General features: G+C 31.9%; 1 protein-coding gene across 1 annotated transcript; it reads left to right on the forward strand.

The window, feature by feature from the left end:
* Nucleotides 1-547: 547 nt before the first annotated feature.
* LOC131842333 (uncharacterized protein C1orf198 homolog) lies at nucleotides 548-11,842 on the forward strand. Its single transcript, XM_059190872.1, has 4 exons — nucleotides 548-855; nucleotides 2,882-3,054; nucleotides 4,134-4,546; nucleotides 11,346-11,842. Exons 1-4 carry the CDS (start codon nucleotides 724-726, stop codon nucleotides 11,474-11,476), a joined length of 849 nt encoding a protein of 282 aa, XP_059046855.1. The 5' UTR covers nucleotides 548-723; the 3' UTR covers nucleotides 11,477-11,842.
* The last annotated feature ends 7,141 nt before the right edge of the window (nucleotides 11,843-18,983 follow it).

An 18,983-nucleotide genomic window follows, 5' to 3' on the forward strand; every position in this document is an offset into this window, starting at 1 on the left:
TGTGTCCTCTTCGCACACATATTGCCATTAGTAAATATTATTTCAAAGTGATAATATCAATGCGATGACTATTTGCGAAAATTGTCTAAAGGATATTTCTTCTATAAATTATTCCATAAATACAATACAATGATTAAAATTAAGTGTAAAACCAAGTTAAAAAATGGTTATAAATCAACATTTTTTAAACTAGGCCCGGTAAACTACAACAATACGACAAAATTGCATATTTTTAAAACCTTAAACAGAAAAACTGTATCTCTCGGACTGTTTATTAAAATTCATAATACCTTGTAAGGAATCGACCATCGATCATCACCACCGATCATCCATACAGAATCATTTCAGTTTGCAGTTTTATATAGAAGTGCAAACCTTATTTAATAATTAATATTAATTATTTCAAATTCTAAATACATTATGAAATAATCTATTCAAATCTACTATGATTTTATGTAATCTACCACCATTATTTTATAATGTAATACATACAGAGTGTTGGAAACACTGCGTTGCCCTCCCTAATCAATAATCGGTCTGTCTGATCTGTGGTCCCGCCCTGAGTTGACTGAACTGAAAGTGTGAAGCTATGAAGAAATCGATTTCAAATGAATTTTTTTCATATGTGTATTAATGTGTAGCGTGATGTAGTAATTAATAGTATATGTGTTTGCGAGTTCGAGTGAATATTTGTAGAAGATTCTGTTAAAATTTCCTGTAACAATGGCGTTGAGCGCTATTGCTGATGAATACTTTCGCAATATGAACCCGATCGCTACGAAAATACACGAAGATATCGTCGAAGCGAAAACTTCCTACGAGAATATATGGGAAACGTTAACCGAGAAAGAAAAGGTATGTTATAGAATTTGCAGATATTTTTCTATTTAGAACCATCCCTATTTTTAACTTATATTATAAATTGCTCTCAAGTTTAGAGTAGACTTTACAGAGTCTGCGCGGATACGTCTGACTTAGCCTCAGATATTTCTGTTGTAAAACAGTTTGCTTCGTAAGATGTGTTTGTGTTCAGAGAAATTATAGGGTGAACAGGAATGAATCTTTAGTTGACTGTAATTTCAACACAGGCAATAAAACTTGATACCAACAAATGTTCATGTATTTAGGTCTACAGTTACCACTACCATCAGGTGGACTGTCAGCTTGTTTGTCATTCAAATCCCCTTAAAAAATACTGTGGTACACCCAAGAGATGTCAGCGCTTTTGGGAGGCAGTTGGCTGGCTACTCTAGTAGTCTTGTCTACATGCACAAAGGCCCAAATGAGAGGCTAATTCCGGAAAATTAAGTCCATCTTATATTTACATTTATATACTGTGGTACTCTTACATTCTTAGGACGCCCAAAAAAGAGATGGGTAGATTGTGTGAAAGATATTCATATATTTCACACAATACATCCATCTTTTTTTACAGGAGATTATGCTCAAATATGACGGCCGATAGAGATCAGTGGAAGAGGATAACATACTGCACTGACCTCAAATAATGGGATAAAGATAAGGCAATGATGAACCTTGTAACAATTCTGCCATATTTAACCTTATATCAATAGGAGGAAGGGATTACTGGTAATGTGGAGTGATCCTAGCAATAGCTAGCAATGTACTATATTAGGTTGACCTTCACACGGCTCCCCTTGGAAACCATGATAAATTCCCAGTAAATTTGTTCATGTTCATCCTATCATTCTTCACTCGTGCCCCACCTGCGTAAACTGTTAGCACAGGCAGGGGCACCATTCCATTGTTATCTCATAAATAAAAAAACATCTCAACTTTCAAAGTAAGCAACTGACTGTAGAGTTTGTAGTGAAAGAGGTGTCTTTCACTCCAAACTCTATAGTCAGTTGCTGTTGTTCATGACAATGTAAAAGTTATCCTACAATTAAAATACAATTAAAATAAATCTTATCTGTCTTTACCTCCTCTACTTATGATAATGTAATCTATAGTCTGATGTGGAAATTGAAAACAAAAGTGTAAACAATAGCAACAAATACTATAAAAAAAAAGATTTGTTTGTTTGAAATGAATGGAGCAACTGAAAAATATTATCATGACTTTATAGTATTAAAAAAATTACGGTCCCTCATAATTGTTGAATTAATCTACAAAGAAATATAATCGAGTAGTTATAATGGGGTTGAAAAACATTATTTAAATTATTAATCAGGTCTTAACACAAATAATTTTATGGCAAATAAAGGTATTATTACAATGCTACCATGCTATGCACGACAAGTATCTGCAGAATCTGCCAAACTGAAGAGGAAATGCCGCTTCACATCCTATGTGGTTGTAGCCCAATCATGCATAAACGAAATATGTCCTTTGGAAAGTTTACACTCTTTCCCAAGGAAATAAAAACTATCGCTCCTAAGAAGATCTTTCAATTCTTGTCTCTGACGGGTCTAGGTAGTTGTAACTTTGAAAAGGGCGAGCACAATAGATCTATGTAGGTCGCAGTGCCACAGGTGCTGCAAACATCTGGCAATAGCCCAAACAACCCAATAAAAAAAAAGGTATTATTAGGCTGTACTAGTAGTCAGCTTATGACCACGGCTAGTGCAACATAGTTGAAACGTCGAAAGAGGTAAATGCCTTTATTTGCCATAAAATTGGCAATCTCTGAAACATCTACAGATTATGATGGGACTATACTTGCAGATAGCTAATGTTATAAAGATAAACAGGCGTCTGTTACTTTATAAATTTTGATAATTGCAATATAAATAATATATAGTTAAATTCATGCAGGTAACAGCTAGTGTAAAATATTATAATTTTGATCTACAATTAACAAAAATCAACTATCCCTTTTGTTTTTCACTTAGAAATTAAGGAATATTTAAATTTCTAGGTGGAAATCATCAATGAATCTATAATAAAACCGGAGATTGCTCTCCGGTATGCTCTATTAGATACATTAGAGTTTGATTTGAATGATCCGCCGGTGAGGAAAGATGATCTGATGTCATTCTTTGGTAGAGAACATGGACAACGGGTGATACAAGATGAAAATGTGTCATACAAGTAAGTGAATGAACAGACTTTTTCGGACTACTCCAAATCTGTTAGGTGTACTATCCATTGTCGTCTGAGTCCAAGGGTCATACCCTTGGACTCAGACGACAATGGATAGTAGTAGCGGAGATGTGTAACGGTCAACGTGTGAAAGCTGAATGATATGGAAAATTTTTTTTTCGGACCACTCTAATTTGGTTGGCCGCAGCCGGCGTTTACAGTTTCACTGGACGTTAGGGGGCAATTGAAGATGACACTCCAAACCCACAATAGGACTTTTGGAGCGGCTGAAGACCAACTTCCGCCTGACGGATACGACCTTAGTCTGGGGGTACTAGGGGCTAGGGCTAGGGCTTCGAATCTCGGTTCAGGCCGTAATTTCGATTTCCGTTTAAATTGTACGGGGATCGATCGAGGGTGCGACCGGGGTCAACGGTGTGAAGCGCCCGGGCCCGCGCAGGCGCCCGGTTGCTCGCGCGGTATTTCGACCCCGTTTGAATTGGACGGGGGATCGATCGGAGGGGCAAAACAAACAGATTCAGCTACCCCAGCTTAGTATATTTATAATAATAACCTTGGACAATTCACACATCTCGTGCCGAGATAAGTAGAGCCAGTGTTATGGGTACTAGACAACAGATACAAATACATATAAAAATAAAAAAAATAAAAGCCATTATTGCTATACTAATATTTTTACATTTGGTTAATATTATTACAAATACAAAATACATATATATATATTTGCAAATACATACGTAATATACATAGAAAACATCCAGACCGATACAAACAATCATACTCATGAATACAAATGTTGGTTGGTTGGACTGGACATATGTAATCAAATGCCTCCGGATTAAGTAATAATAACATTATTTTTTTTACACTTTTTTTTAATTGTGCATATAAAATACGTTAAATTAATATAGAAATACATACTCTACCATTTATTTAACACCCACGAATATGTACTCTTTTGTTTAATTGTTATTGTCAAAGATCTTTTTGTATTTCTTACCACGGTCGAATTTCAACCACTGGGCGACCACTAGTACTCGTTTAAATGAATTTGTTTAATATTCTAGGGACGAGCACTCAGCCCCTTTCATATATCAAACAAAGAGCCAGCTTAATCTATGCATTCTGAGTGAACATAGATCGAAAGACGTACAACCGTCGTCCCCACTGCCAGTCATGTCCGAACTTGCCATATCCCACTCTAAAGTAGTCTCAGAGCTGAAGAACGCATTAAAATCCCATGATGTGCTAAAGAGCTACAAGGAACAAGACAGTGGGGTGACGTCACCAGGGTTTATCAGCAAGTTTATGGGGAATTTCAAGAGTAAGGACGAAGAAAAAGAATGCTTGGTGCCGGCGGAGACACCTACCCAGATAGTGGCATCTTCGGATAACTTCTTCAGAACGAACTTCAAAAGTCCAACGGGGAATATAAAGTTGGATAAAGACTACAGGAACAGCATGGTCAAGTCGAGCGGAGGTGAGTTACTATTTAACTAACTTCAAAAATTGAGTCATTTTAGTAGTAATCTTACATTTTAGTATTCATCTTGTTAATATATCTGTTTTATTTTTGTTCTTATTATTACAGTGCCTTTTGTGTGTGTGTGTGTGCCTTTAACGTGAATAAAATTTTTATCTATCTATCTATCTATCTTAATATTATAAACGCCAAAGATTGTGAGTATGGGTGGATAGATGGATGGATGGTATGTTACTCTTTCACACAAAAACTACTGAACGGATTTTAATGATAGTTTACAGCACAGATAACATAATATTACATACAGATACCCCATCCCATACAAGAAAATGGTTCCTTCCTAACTCGGGCTATTCTTCGGGCTATTTTATTTCGCCGCCGTAGCCGCTAGATGTCGCTAGATCTGAAGCAGTTCGGATTACTAGTGGGTGCTTAGTAACAAAGCATGAAAATAGATGGCAGTCAATTCAGCTACATGACATCTGTTTTGCAAAGATATGTATATAATAGATATGTAGGTTACTGTATCGTGTACATCATTAGGGACGATTCAAGATTCAATGTAAATGTGTAGGTATAATATCGTTAGCCGACACTGCAGATATGGCTTATGTGCCAATGTATATACCTATTATGTTATGGTTTATTTTACATTCCATGCCTATTTTTTTGATATGTTGTAACGCGTCTGCGCTATACGTATAGCCTGATTTTGATACGTTTATACTCGTACGTATCAAAATCGGGCTATACGTTTTTTTATTTCAATCGTTATATGTATGAGACTGATTTTAGCTACAATTAATTTACTGGTATATACCTCATGTATTCTACGATGTACCCCTCTTTTACCTAATGAGAATTCCGCTATATCTTATATTGTTGGATCGTCATAAAAATAATTAAAATAAGTTGTAAGACTATTGCGCTGCGGGTATTCAACGACCAACTGCCGCCGGCCTCCCGTTACCCAACCGCTACCGGGGTATCTGTTGCTTAGCAACGAGCCAACAGCGCGAGGCTACCGGCGGGTGCGCCGCTATATATATATATATATCTACTTAGAGGTAGTGTATTACAATATATAAATTTTGTATCACAGTGTTAGTTGCCATATTTCTCCCATGATGAAAATTGATATGTATACTTGCCAGGTCTGAGGTAGGGTTGTTATCTATTTTTTATACCCCTAAGTCATAGGGGTGGCCTACCCCGAAAAAATATTTTTTTGTATTATGGACAATTTTTTTTTTTTTATTTATAATGTTACATTGAAAATACATACACGCCTAAATTTTCACCCGTCTTTCACCAACCCTATTTTTAATAGCGATATTCTTAAAAATATTATAAATGCTAAAGTAACTCAGTCTGTCTATTTGTCTCGCTTTCACGCCAAACATTCTGAATTACTCGTATATCTTTCAATATCTTTAGCGGTATAAACCAGGTTATGTACTACTACTAGTATTGTTAGTGAGGGATAAAGTTGATGAACAAAAATAAAACAATATTCGTATTAAAAATATATTCATCTAATATTTTTGGCATTATTTTTAAGTTTCTTCCAAATACAAGGGGTCTGACATGGGGTGTTATGTACCTACATTAAAAGATACTTTTTGACATGTATGAAATGTATGAAAGAAATGTATGTACCTACATTAAAATATAATTTTTGAAATGTATGAAAGTAATTTATGTACCTACATTAAAAGATAATTTTTGACATGTATGAAATGTATGTACCTACATTAAAATATAATTTTTGAAATGTATAAAATGTATGAAAGAAATGTATGTATGTACCTACATTAGAAGATAATTTTTGACATTTATGAAATGTATGTACCTACATTAAAATATAATTTTTGAAATGTATGAGATGTATGAAAAAAATGTATGTACCTACATAAAAAGTTCATTTTTGAAATGTATGAAATGTATGAAAGAAATGTATGTACCTACATTAAAAGATAATTTTTGACATGTATGAAATGTATGAAAGAAATGTATGTACCTACATTAAAAGATAATTTTTGACATGTATGAAATGTATGAAAGAAATGTATGTACCTACATTAAAATATAATTTTTGAAATGTATGAAAGTAATGTATGTACCTACATTAAAATATAATTTTTGAAATGTATGCACCGTACAATAACAATACACGTTAAACATCATACCACAGAGTCATACGCAAGTTAAAAACAAACTGCTATGATATTAATGAGAAAGGAAAATCAACTTTATGATATTCGAATTAGGATCGATTTCTCTCTTTTTATTAAATACTAATTTAATCTTACCAGTTGCCAGTATTCGAAGACAACTACGATTCGTACTCGATATTTTAAATTATTATGTAATCGATTTTTCAGTACAAATGCAAATAACCAACGACACTAATAATGTACTACTATATTCCGTTCTTTGAAACGGAACACTGCTATAATACAAAATAATGAAAAATTACTGTTCACAACGACTCATTAAAAGCATCATCGAATAATGCGTAATAAAATCCTGTTATCGATTATTAAAAAAAATCGATAATACATGTATTTATTTATAATATGACAACACTTCATACATAAGTATTATTGGAAATATTATTACTTGCTTGTTCGGCTATTTTTCATTTACTTAAAAAAATTTTATATGTTTAATTTACAATAATAATATATTAAGTGCTTATTATTGGAAAATATAAAAAAGACATTTAATTAGGCCGATACAAATGACGACAATGCCATCTATGAAAGCATTTTGAAAACATTGAGCCCCATATTAGCACTGATTAAAGTGTAATTAAGTACTGGAAAATAACAAAATGAGTAAATATATGAAAATTACTTTTCTAAACGCATTATTTCATTTTAACATGTATATATAACTTTTTAAAAATTGATTAAACATTTTTGAAAACACAGTTTTGTTTTTTAAAACGTTTGCAAAACTATGAAGAATTCCATCGATACCAATCACGCCATCTATATGCAACTTTTAGCAATAATAATGGCTACTTCCTCATTGAGTGCCACTGGTTTACAGTAATTTAGCTAATACATAAGAATAACAAATAGGCTGTAATTTAAAAAGATATTATGTAAATTGTATGAAATATAATTACAAGTGTCAAGTAAGTGTGATGCAGACGAAGTTCAGGTTAGCTATTATGTAATAAAATACTACATACAGACGCAGGTCGCAGTAGTCTAGCGGTTTACCACACCGCTTCACTTCCGGTGGTCGAGGCTTCGATACCTCGCTTGTATTCATGAATGCGATTGTTTGTATTTGTCTGGGTGTTTTCTGTATATGTTATGCGTGTGTTTACAAAAAAAATTATTTAAGTATTTATCGGTCAGTCTAGTAACCATAATACAAGCTTTGTTTAGCTTGGGACTAGATGGCGCTGTGTGAATTATTTTGAGACTTTCCAGGATTAGTATTATGATCATATGCTAACTTTGAAAACAGTCTAAATGTTAAATAATAAGTAAAAATACTAAAAAAATAGTTAAAAGACTAGTGGTCACTGTATACTCCCAAATTTGAATTTAAAAATAAGTATATTATTGTAAACATGTACAAACATATCTGAGTTAGAGACCGTTTTGTCTCCTTCATTACTTTTAAATTTTATTATTGTATGGGCAGCAATTGTATTAGTTTATTTGAGACAAATAAAGATTATTATTATTATTATTTGAAAAGAATACGAGCTGAGTTTCTTATCAGTTCTTCGCATCTCGAAAACATTCCGAACTGACTGCAGATTTGATATATCTTAAGAGTCTGTAATAGACCTACATGAATAAAGATATTTGATTTGAGTAATTTTCTGTATTATTAAAATATATTCTGTAAACATTAACACATACCGTAGCAACGAGTAATTAAGTCAACACTTGTACATTATAAAAATTGCAAACATACTGAAAACTATGTCATATATTGTTGGTCGCGCACAATTAAATAAAAATAAGGTACATTCTCGACTCAGAAGACTTCATAATCATAATATAGAAGAAATAGAAATAATCTTTATCCAATAAACTGAATATAAGCACTTTTGAATAGTCGTAAGCTTATCACAAGAAGAACGAGCAGGAAGCTTGCGTGTTGCTCTTTTAAATAAATATTGTTCAGAATTTCATTCTTAAGAATTTTGTGTGAATCGAAACTGCTAAATAGCAAAGTTGATATAAATAAATAGTTACTTGAATAACAAATAAATCAGTCAGTTATCAGCAGATCAGTCTCTACAAGCAGCACCCGTTCACGAGTATAACGGGTGAGCCAGCCATCATTGCGCTCAACCATATTTCATCATGTAAACGTGTTATATCAATTTTAATTGTGTTTAAATTAAGCACGTATTAAATACACTTCGTGGTAACATCTTCAGTACAATAGATTATGCTCCGCTAATGCAATCGTAGAATTCATTAGTTTATTAATGACATATCGTTTGTTAATCATAACAATGTAGGTATATATATACTTCACTATCTAATACTTGCTTAAAATGGGGTACTATTACAATTGAATTAAATTAATAATAATAATAATAAATTACCACATTTATTTGGTTTCGGCTCGCAAGTGTGGTAAAATACCAGAAAAAGCTGAGAAAATGCCACAATAGTGAAAATAATAATAATAATATCAGGATAATTTATGAATACATCCAGAGAAAGTATGAAAGTGGCACCGATGTCGGAGAAGTTACAGAGTAATAGTCTATAGTGGTATGGATATGTAATGCGTAGGAATGAAGATCATATCCTAAGGACGGTGTTACATATGAATGTGGATCGTTATAAGGGTAGAGGAAGACCGAAAAAGAGATGGATGGACTGTGTGAAAGATGATATGGTGAGAAAGGGAGTAAATAACGGAATGACTGCGAACAGAGATGAATGGAAGGGAAAAACATATTACGACGACCACAAATAAATGGGATAAGGAAGAAGCAGATAATGATGATCAGGATAATTCACACAGCGTCATTTAGACCCAAGTAACACTAGATAAAACTAGTGTTATTGGTTCTAGTACTGCTCTTGGTCGGTACGTGATGTTATATAGTTGCATTTTGGAGATTGCCTATAGGAGATTTATCCTTGACAAATCCAGATATTTTTTTAATTCGAACCAGTGTTTCCTGAGATTAACAAACTCTTCAGACAATTCTCTTATGACAATTTGTGTGTATGTTCAGTAGGTCTGAGAATAGGATGTAAATTATTTTTTATACCTCTAACTGATACGGGTAGTAGGGTAGTCTAGCCCAAAACGTATTATTTTATTCATTACTAGCTTTTGGCCACGACTTCGTCTGCGTTTTCGTAAAATAAGTAGCCTATGTCCTTCCTCACGGTTCAGTGGTTTTGATGTGTTTTCCTAACATTTCCCTTCACTGCTCTGCTCCTATTGATCGTAGCGTGATGAATAGTATACTATAACCTGGAGTATGAAGAATAATTGTACCAAATTTCGCTAAAATCCATCGAGTTGTTTTTGTTTCTATAACGAACATACAGACAGACAGACAAAAATTTTACTGATTGCATTTTAGCATCAGTATCGAACACTAATCACCCCCTGATAATTATTTTGGAAATATATGTACCGAATTGATCTCTTTACAGATTTATTATAAGTATAGATTATTATTATTATTAAAATAAAATGTAAATTCTCCGCTAACAATCTCGCGGATAAAAAATATTATTTTTAATATATTCGACAGAATTTATAATTTATATTTATTACGATTTAGCATGAAATAATACATACAATACAATTTCCCTTCTATCATAAACTCCTATTTTTTAATAGCGATAATTTATATGGCAATATAACATTTGCTGAGTCAGCAAGTGGAGAACTACATATATGTATAGTTAATTGTATTTCTTTAAATGACTCATTTTATCTTTCAAAACTAGAACACACGGAGAATTCCAAACAAAGATTTTATCTCATTATGAGTCACTTAATATATCTACATACTGATGTCAGTTCTGTCGACTGTTAATGTAATGAGTAATTCATTTATATGTCAATTAAGGCGATAAAGATGTAGTATTCTCAGAGCTAGGTATAAACAAATAAACATATTTAGCGAGGGCAGCGACAGGTGGAGGAAGATGTATGGATGTACAAATGTATATTCATACGTTATATATATAGTTGCATGTAAAGGGAGGGGACGCCCTAAGAAAAGATGGATAGATTGTGTGAAAGATGATATGAATAAAAGAAGAGTATGTTTAGATATGACGGCCGATAGAGAGCAGTGGAAGAGAATGACATACTGCGCCGACCCCAAATAATGGGATAAAGGCAAGGCAATGAATGAAATATATATAGTTCCATGGTTTAATTATATAAAACGTATATTAAATGTATGATAACCAGCCATTAGGTCCCAATCTACCAGGCTTGTTCTTTACCATCTCACAACGTCTTAATTTGTCAAAAATATAATATTTTGTAAATTAAAAATAGCCTAAGTTATTCATTATTACATCAGCTACATGGCCAAAAAGTCCCGTCAAAATCGGTCCAGCCATTTCAGAGATTACCCGGAACAAACAGACAGACAGGCAAAAATTGTAAAAAATGTTATTTTGATATATGTTCCGTATATGTATTCATATGCATGTAGTAAATAATGGTTATTTCAATATTACAAACAGACACTTAAATTTTATTTATATGTATAGATTTGAATTTAAGTGGTATTAAATAAATATAATTTAACATTTTAAATTTTCAGATATATCCGAGGAGAATCGCGGTCTGTTGTCATCTAGCCACGCGTCGTCCGGCACTGAGTTTCAATCAACAGAAACGCTAACCGACAGCGCCCTACCAAAAACGGGTTATGACTTTTTGGACAACTGGTAAATACTTAAGTTTATTTGTATTTAATTATAATGTAACTTTTGTTCTTGATTAACTAAAAATCTTTGTAACGACTTCGAACGCAATCTAATTGGCTTTGTCAACGGAATCGATCCAATATATCCCAAAGGGATTTGAAATTATTCAACATGTATTATAATTAATTCAGGTTAAGTTTTAAGTTAATTTTCTAATCTTTTCGAGAAAATCAACTAAGTATTTGGTAATTTGGTTGGGAACTGGCAAGAAACTTCTCTTATGTTTTTGCAATTATTAAAAAATATATATGTATTTTAACTTGTTGTAAACAAAATCAGAAAACAATATCATTCAGAAATACGGCAGTAGATTCATCCCCTACAGTAGTAGGGGATGAATTTACTAGTATCTTAGTAACATTATAAGCGTGGAAGTTTGTGATTGTAGATGGATGTATGGATGTTTCTTTCTTTCTTTCTTTCACGGAAACACTATTGTATGGATTTTAATGAATCTGTACAGAATATAGCGTATAAGTACTTAAGAATAACACATAGGTTATAAATGTCATGCGCGTGAAATCGCGGGGATAACTAGTGTATATACTATGAATTTAAATATATTAAATATTGCATACTTGCGTACATTAAGATTGAAAATAATTTATTCGTGTAAGACAGTTTAGTCGCTTAACGGTAATTTTTTTATATTATATTTTTTTCTCTACTGTCCAGTTCAGTATATAGATACAATTGAGAACTGACAAGAAATTCAATTGAATTCCTTTTTTTTAAAGCCAGTTTATTTACAATCTTTATTTATATAGGTGTCTATGTCTAACATTAAATGAAAATCCCGTGCATGAACAATTTTGCCATGCACGGTCATTATTCAAGTAATCGTTTAGTGAGTAATAGGCTTTGTTCAGTAAATATGATTTAACAGATGTTTTGAATTTATTTAAGGATACTTACAGAACTCAGTTTCGCTGCAAGCCTTAGCCTAGTGTAGTATTATTATATAGCGTAGTACAGAGGTTCCCAAACTTTTTTGTGTCGTAGACCCCTTGCCATATTTTTCGGTTTTAGCTAGACTCCCCCATTCTTACCTGTTCGTATTGATTAAATTTTTAACTGTAGTAAAGTTTAGTGTTAAAAACATAAAGTAAAAACAATGAGACAGCTGTCGTAGTACTCCTTGCAATTTGTCATAGACCCCTGGGGGTCGATACAGACCACTTTGGGAATCACTGGTATAGGATTATTATCTAGTGTAGTACTATTGTATATTGAGGGCTGTTGAGGTTGTGAAAGTTCTTAGTAACTAATTAATTAATAAATGATCTTAAGATATTTAATATTTAATGATATTTCGACTGTAACTTGTAACTATAGAAATTGAAAATCGTTTAATTAAAATAAACTTAATTTAAGCAGTTTTGAATAGTCATAGGTTATTTAAATTATTTTTAACATTACATTAGTTTTTTTTAATCTATCGCTTATTACAAGAAGAACGAACAACTGACTTGTGTGTTGCTCTAATAAAATAAAAATATATGAAAATATCTTACTACTCCGGTTAGTTTCTGCAAATTAATAGTAATTCGATCGTTTTCGTCGTTTAGGCGTTTTGTCGTACTGGCCACTTGGATCTCAAATATCTCTTTGGTTAGGAATTCCAATTTCGAATTTATACAGTTATTTACTCATGCATTTAACAGTCGACTTTAGGTCGCTAATATTGGCGTCATTTGAAACTGTTAAAAGAAACGATTGCTATAGTGTTACATAATCGGCGAGCAGTTTTTAATATCTCTAACGTACGGCATAAGTTGCTGAACTTGGTTTTGCTGCAAGGCTTTTAATTTGTAATAATATTAATAATAATGAGGACAATTCACACAGCGCCATCTAGACCCAAGTTAAGCTAGCTAAAGTTTGTGTTATGGATAGTAGATAACTGATACATATACATAGATTTTTTTTTGTAAATACATATTATACATAAAAAACACCCAAACCGATACAAACAATTATACTCATGTTTGTGCCGTGCGAGAAATCGCGCGACCATCGGTCTTAAAGCGGTGTGCTAGACCACTAGACCACCGAGGTCGTCTTTGTAGATCCCATTGTGTTTTATGATAGTGTAGATTATTATCTAGTCTAGTACTCTTGTATATTTGAAGGCCTATGAGGTTGTAACACTTTTTAGTAACTAATTAATAAATGTTGTTAAGATATTTAATGATACTGCGACTGCAATTTGTAACTATAATCTAAATATTTTATATAATAAAATACTAATGCACTGCTCATTACAAGCAGAATGAGCAAGAGACTTGTGTGTTGCTGTAATGAAATAAAAATAGTAAGATATGATAATGTAGATTTGACAAGTCAAATCTCCCGGCAGTTTCTGTAAATTATTAGTAATTCGATTGTTCAGTAAGTTTCCTTTAGCCATGTTTGAAATCTTGTCAGTTTATTGCGTGTTACTGTTTAGTAGTTTCGACTTATTTTCTCCTAAGTTAGAGTCCGTTGGTGTGAGGGAGACGTAAAATTTAATTGTTCTCTTTAATTAGGTTCGTTTAACGTTTTCAATTGCGTTCGTTAGACGTTATTTCTCATTTCATATGTTTACAACGGTTTGATCATGTAACACTGTTGCAATGAATACATACGCTAAATCAATTGAAATTCAAAATTTTGTGATAATGTATGAAATATTTTATAGTTGCAATACCTAATCATACAAATTGGATTTGTGATATATTTGTTGTCACATCAAACTGTTAAAAGAAACGATTGCTATAGTGTTACATAACGAACGTGTAGTTTTTTATTTGTGCTTTGAATTTGTACATCGCATTGTGTTTTATGATACAGTGTAGATTATTATCTAGTGTAGTACTCTTGTATATTTGAAGTTGCATGAGGTTGTAAAACTTTTTAGTAACTACTTAATAAATGATGTTAAGATTTTTAATGATACTGCGACTGTAATTTGTAACTATAATCTAAATCCTAATTTTATATAATAAAATACTAATCTACCGCTCATTACAAGAAGAACGAGCAAGAGACTTGTGTGTTGCTCTAATGAAATAGAAATAAATGAAAATATAGTATGATATGATAATGTAGGTTTGATAAGTCAAATCCTGGAAGTTTCTATAAAGTAATAGTAAATCGATTGTGTTTAGGAAGTTTCCTTTAAGTCATGTTTGAAATTTTGTCATGTTACGTTTAGTAGTGTCAACATACTTTCTCTCAATTTTGGGTCAGTTGTGTGAGGGAGACGTAAAATTTAATTGTTCTCTTTCAATTGCGTTCGTTAGACGTTATTTCTCATTTTATATGTTTACAATGGTTTGATTATGTAACACTGTTGCAATGAAAACATATGCTAAATCGATTAAAATTCAAAATTTTGTGATAATGTATGAAATATTTTATAGTTGCAATGCCGAATCATACAAATTGGATTTGTGATATATTTGTTGTCAGATGAAACTATTTAATGAAACTGTTAATAGAAACGATTGCTATAGTGTTACATAACGAACGGGTAGTTTTTTAATTTGTGCTTTGAATTTGTACATCCCATTGCGTTTTATGATACAGTGTAGATTATTATCTAGTGTAGTACTCTTGTATATTTGAAGGTAAATGCGGTTGTATAAACTTTTAGTAACTAATTAATAAATTATGTTAAGATATTTAATGATAGTTCGACTGTAATTTTGTAACTATAAAAATAGAAAATCGTTTATTCAAATAAACTTAAGGTAAGCTCTTTTGAATAAGACAAGCGAGAATTTTACAAGAAGAACAAGCGAGATGCTTGTGTGTTGCTCTAATAAAATAAAATAATATTCATAATTGTAAAAACACATGTATATAAAAACTGATTTTGTATCTAAACTTTTAAAGTGTAATCAAATTGAAATCAATCCTTTTAAAGAAACGATTGCAGTTGTACTGTTATATAATCAGAGGGTAGTTTTTAATATGTCTAACATACTCGTACACGTAAGTACATAGTAATATTTAGATTATTTATAGATATATGGTCCGATACACGAATTTAAAAGAGTAGATTTGTTAGATACAACTAATTTAGGTTTAAGCATTCACCTAGGGTTTGGAATACGGTCAGGGAATAAACGGGCAATAAGATGTGGAGGAGATGTGGAATGTACAGGTGATTTTATAGTATATATATATATATATATTATATATGAGCGATTTGTAAGTTATATTGTACGGTTTGCAACTACTTCTGTCAAACGGCCTAAAGGAATTTAAAAATATTAAATATTTATTTACAATTAATTTAGGTTAAAATTAAAGTGAACTTTCTGGACTAGCTATTTTAATTTAGAACTGGCAAGAAACAGTATTGCTACTGCTTTTGATATTTTTTAATCAGTTATAAAAAATATATTAGTTTTAATCTGTTGCAATTGATAATTGTTAGCAACTGGTTTACATAATAAATTATGTAATAAAATTATGTAATAATATATGTAAAGGGATTTATATGAAGTATTAGCCCGTTGGCTAATTACTTGTGTATTTAGAAAGTAAAATATAACATGTAATAATATATGTAAAAGGATTTATATGAAGTATTAGCCCGTTGGCTAAATTATTATGTGTTTAATAAGTAGAATATTATATGTAATTCTATGTAAAGGGATTGATCTTTATTAAGCTTGTCTAGTATATAAGTACTTGCCAAAAATATAATATATACCCCGTACATCTCAACTTGACACGTGATATCTGTCGTTTCTTGAATTAGAGGTTTGTGATTTTTTTTAACAACAATATATATATGCAGTTCATTATTACAAACAGATATATTATATTTTATTCACACTCTTTACTGCACCAATTATAGAACAAAAATAGTAAATATTCATTAACAGATAAACATGGTCTACAATAAAAAATACTAGCTTTTGCTTCGCGACTTCGCTCGCGTTAATTTATCCCCTTAGGGGTGGAATTTATCAAAATCCTTTCTTAGGGGATGCCTACGTCATAGTAGCTTTATGAATGCAAAGTCTCAGCCCGATCGGTTTAAAATTGACAAAGTTTCATACAAATTTTCATTCCTTATTTTATCCCTTTGGGGGTAGAATTAATCAAAATCCTTTCTTAGCGGATGATTACGTCATAACATCTACCTGCATGCCAAATTCCAGCCCGATCCGACCAGTGGTTTGGACTGTACGTTGATAGATCACTATATCAGTCACCTTTTAGTCATATATATTTAGATATATTCTAAATTTTGTATTACAAACTCCGCGTTAAGTTGAGATGAGCGAATTACGTCGATTCCTTTTGTGATATTCATAAATCTCATTTTGGAAGACTGCTTTTATATTTTTTTTATTATAAGGACTTCATTTAAGTAATCATTTGTAACTTGTTACCTATGAGTTAGACAATAATATTACCTCAAACGAACATGTATCAAAACTGAACAGATGCAGTTTTGTTTTTTACCTTTTTTATTTTTGCTTGTGGGCAGAAATAATACAATAGAATACAAAATATTTTATTCAAATAAACTTAATTTAAGCACTTTTTAATAGTCAGTTATTCTTTTTTTAATCTACCGCTCATTCGGAAAGCTGAAGAATAAACAAGAAACTTGGTCTTTTACTCGTAATATACAGCGCCATCTAAAGCCAAAATGTAGTCTGTTAGAAACTTGCGTGTTGCTCTTTTAAATAATCGTTGTATATATATCCAGCACCATCTGGAGCCGAGATGTAGTCTGAAATGTTATTATACTATGTGCGCTGTAGCATGGCATGTAGTTACCATTATTTGTAGACTAGAACATTCTGGCTGGGTTAAATTTAAGTTACTACAGTTATTCATGTTTTAATATATTACGGATGTGGTACAGCTGAAATACTAAGTCATAATTTGTAAATCGTAGCAACTTTCAATAGAGAAACGAAACATTACTGGAACGTGTCATCTGCACCATGCTACAGCGCACGTGGTGTAATTTCTATATGTATAAATATCTATATATAACTAGCAATGGTGCTAGTAATTTGTTAAAAATATTGCAGACTGCACTTTGGGTGATGGCGTTGCGTGAGTTATAGGATTAACACGTTAATCGCCATGTCAGTTATATGTGTGTCACATAAAAAAAGTTTTTCCGGGAAATTTGACAAAAAAAAAATTCTATGATACATAAAGTATCCTTGATACATTTTTAACTAAATTATCTAATAAAGTTAGCATGGCACATGTGAATTTTTTTCTGATATCATCGGGGCGATTAACTTGTTAAATAATCATAGCCATAGAGAGCGAGTACACTCATCATGCTTATTTTTGTTTTTGATATCTGTTGCAATTCGTATCTGTGGATAGACCACATGCTTCCGACTCTGTACAGTCCTGATGACTATTAATTAGAATTTAATGGTATATTATTAGGATCATTGTTAAATAAGAAATAAATTTTGAAACGAATGGTGACCTTGTAATTAGATTAGTCCTACTTCGAACGTTATAGTAAGTTCGATAATAAAGGACAGAGATAAACTTTGTGTTAAGATATAGTACGTATTGATGCTGGTAATGGAAACACATGTAACAAACCAAATCAGAGATACGACGGTAGGTTAGTCCTCTGCATGTATGAATTGAAATGTGGGTATGTCAAGCATTGCTCATACCATTTGGGATTATAAGCGTGAAGATATATTTAGCTTTGAATTATATAATTAAAGAATGATGTTAAGAAATTTAAAATTACTAAGTTACTACTACTTTTTGTATTTGTAGTCTTATATTGGCGTAATTGGAAACTCAGTCCGGAATAGTGAGTTCTCAGATTCGAGTCCTGGAGGGTAAATAATTATAATCGTATAGAAATAAACTGTATGTCAATATTTATTGACTTTAATAATAGTATTGCATGCATTTAGTTATTTATTACAATGTATGTTGCAATATTATATGTGTATTGAATATTAACCAAATATAGATTTATTGTATATAATTGACTTTTATTTTAACCTAAATTATAATAAAATCTAAATGCTATATCTTGCTGGCAGATTGTCCATTATTTTTTTTAAATAACTAGCTGATACGTTGTTTTGTCATATACATTGAAGTACTAATATCACTATAAAAAAATCGTAAAGGGTTGATCGTAAAGGTTTGAAATTTGATGTTGTATGTATTTTTCAATGCTGAAATGTTATAATAAAAATATATATTTAGGGGTAGATCACCCTTATCATTGAGAGGCGTGATAAATAGATGTTGGATTCTGTATTTTTTTTATATACTACGATGGTGGCAATCAAGCATACGGCCCATCTGATGGTAAATGGTTACCGTAGCCTATGGACGCCTGAAACACCAGGGGTATCACGTGCGCTTTGCCGACGCTTAAGAAACCTTAATATAACCATGAAAAACCCCATGCTGTAGTCTCGTGAGAAAACCTCGGCAGGAAGTTCATTCCACAATCT

This window comes from Achroia grisella, unplaced genomic scaffold (genome assembly GCF_030625045.1).
Source record: "Achroia grisella isolate CSIRO2021 unplaced genomic scaffold, CSIRO_AGI_Agris_v1 utg2156, whole genome shotgun sequence".
Taxonomy (NCBI): Eukaryota; Metazoa; Arthropoda; class Insecta; order Lepidoptera; family Pyralidae; genus Achroia; species Achroia grisella.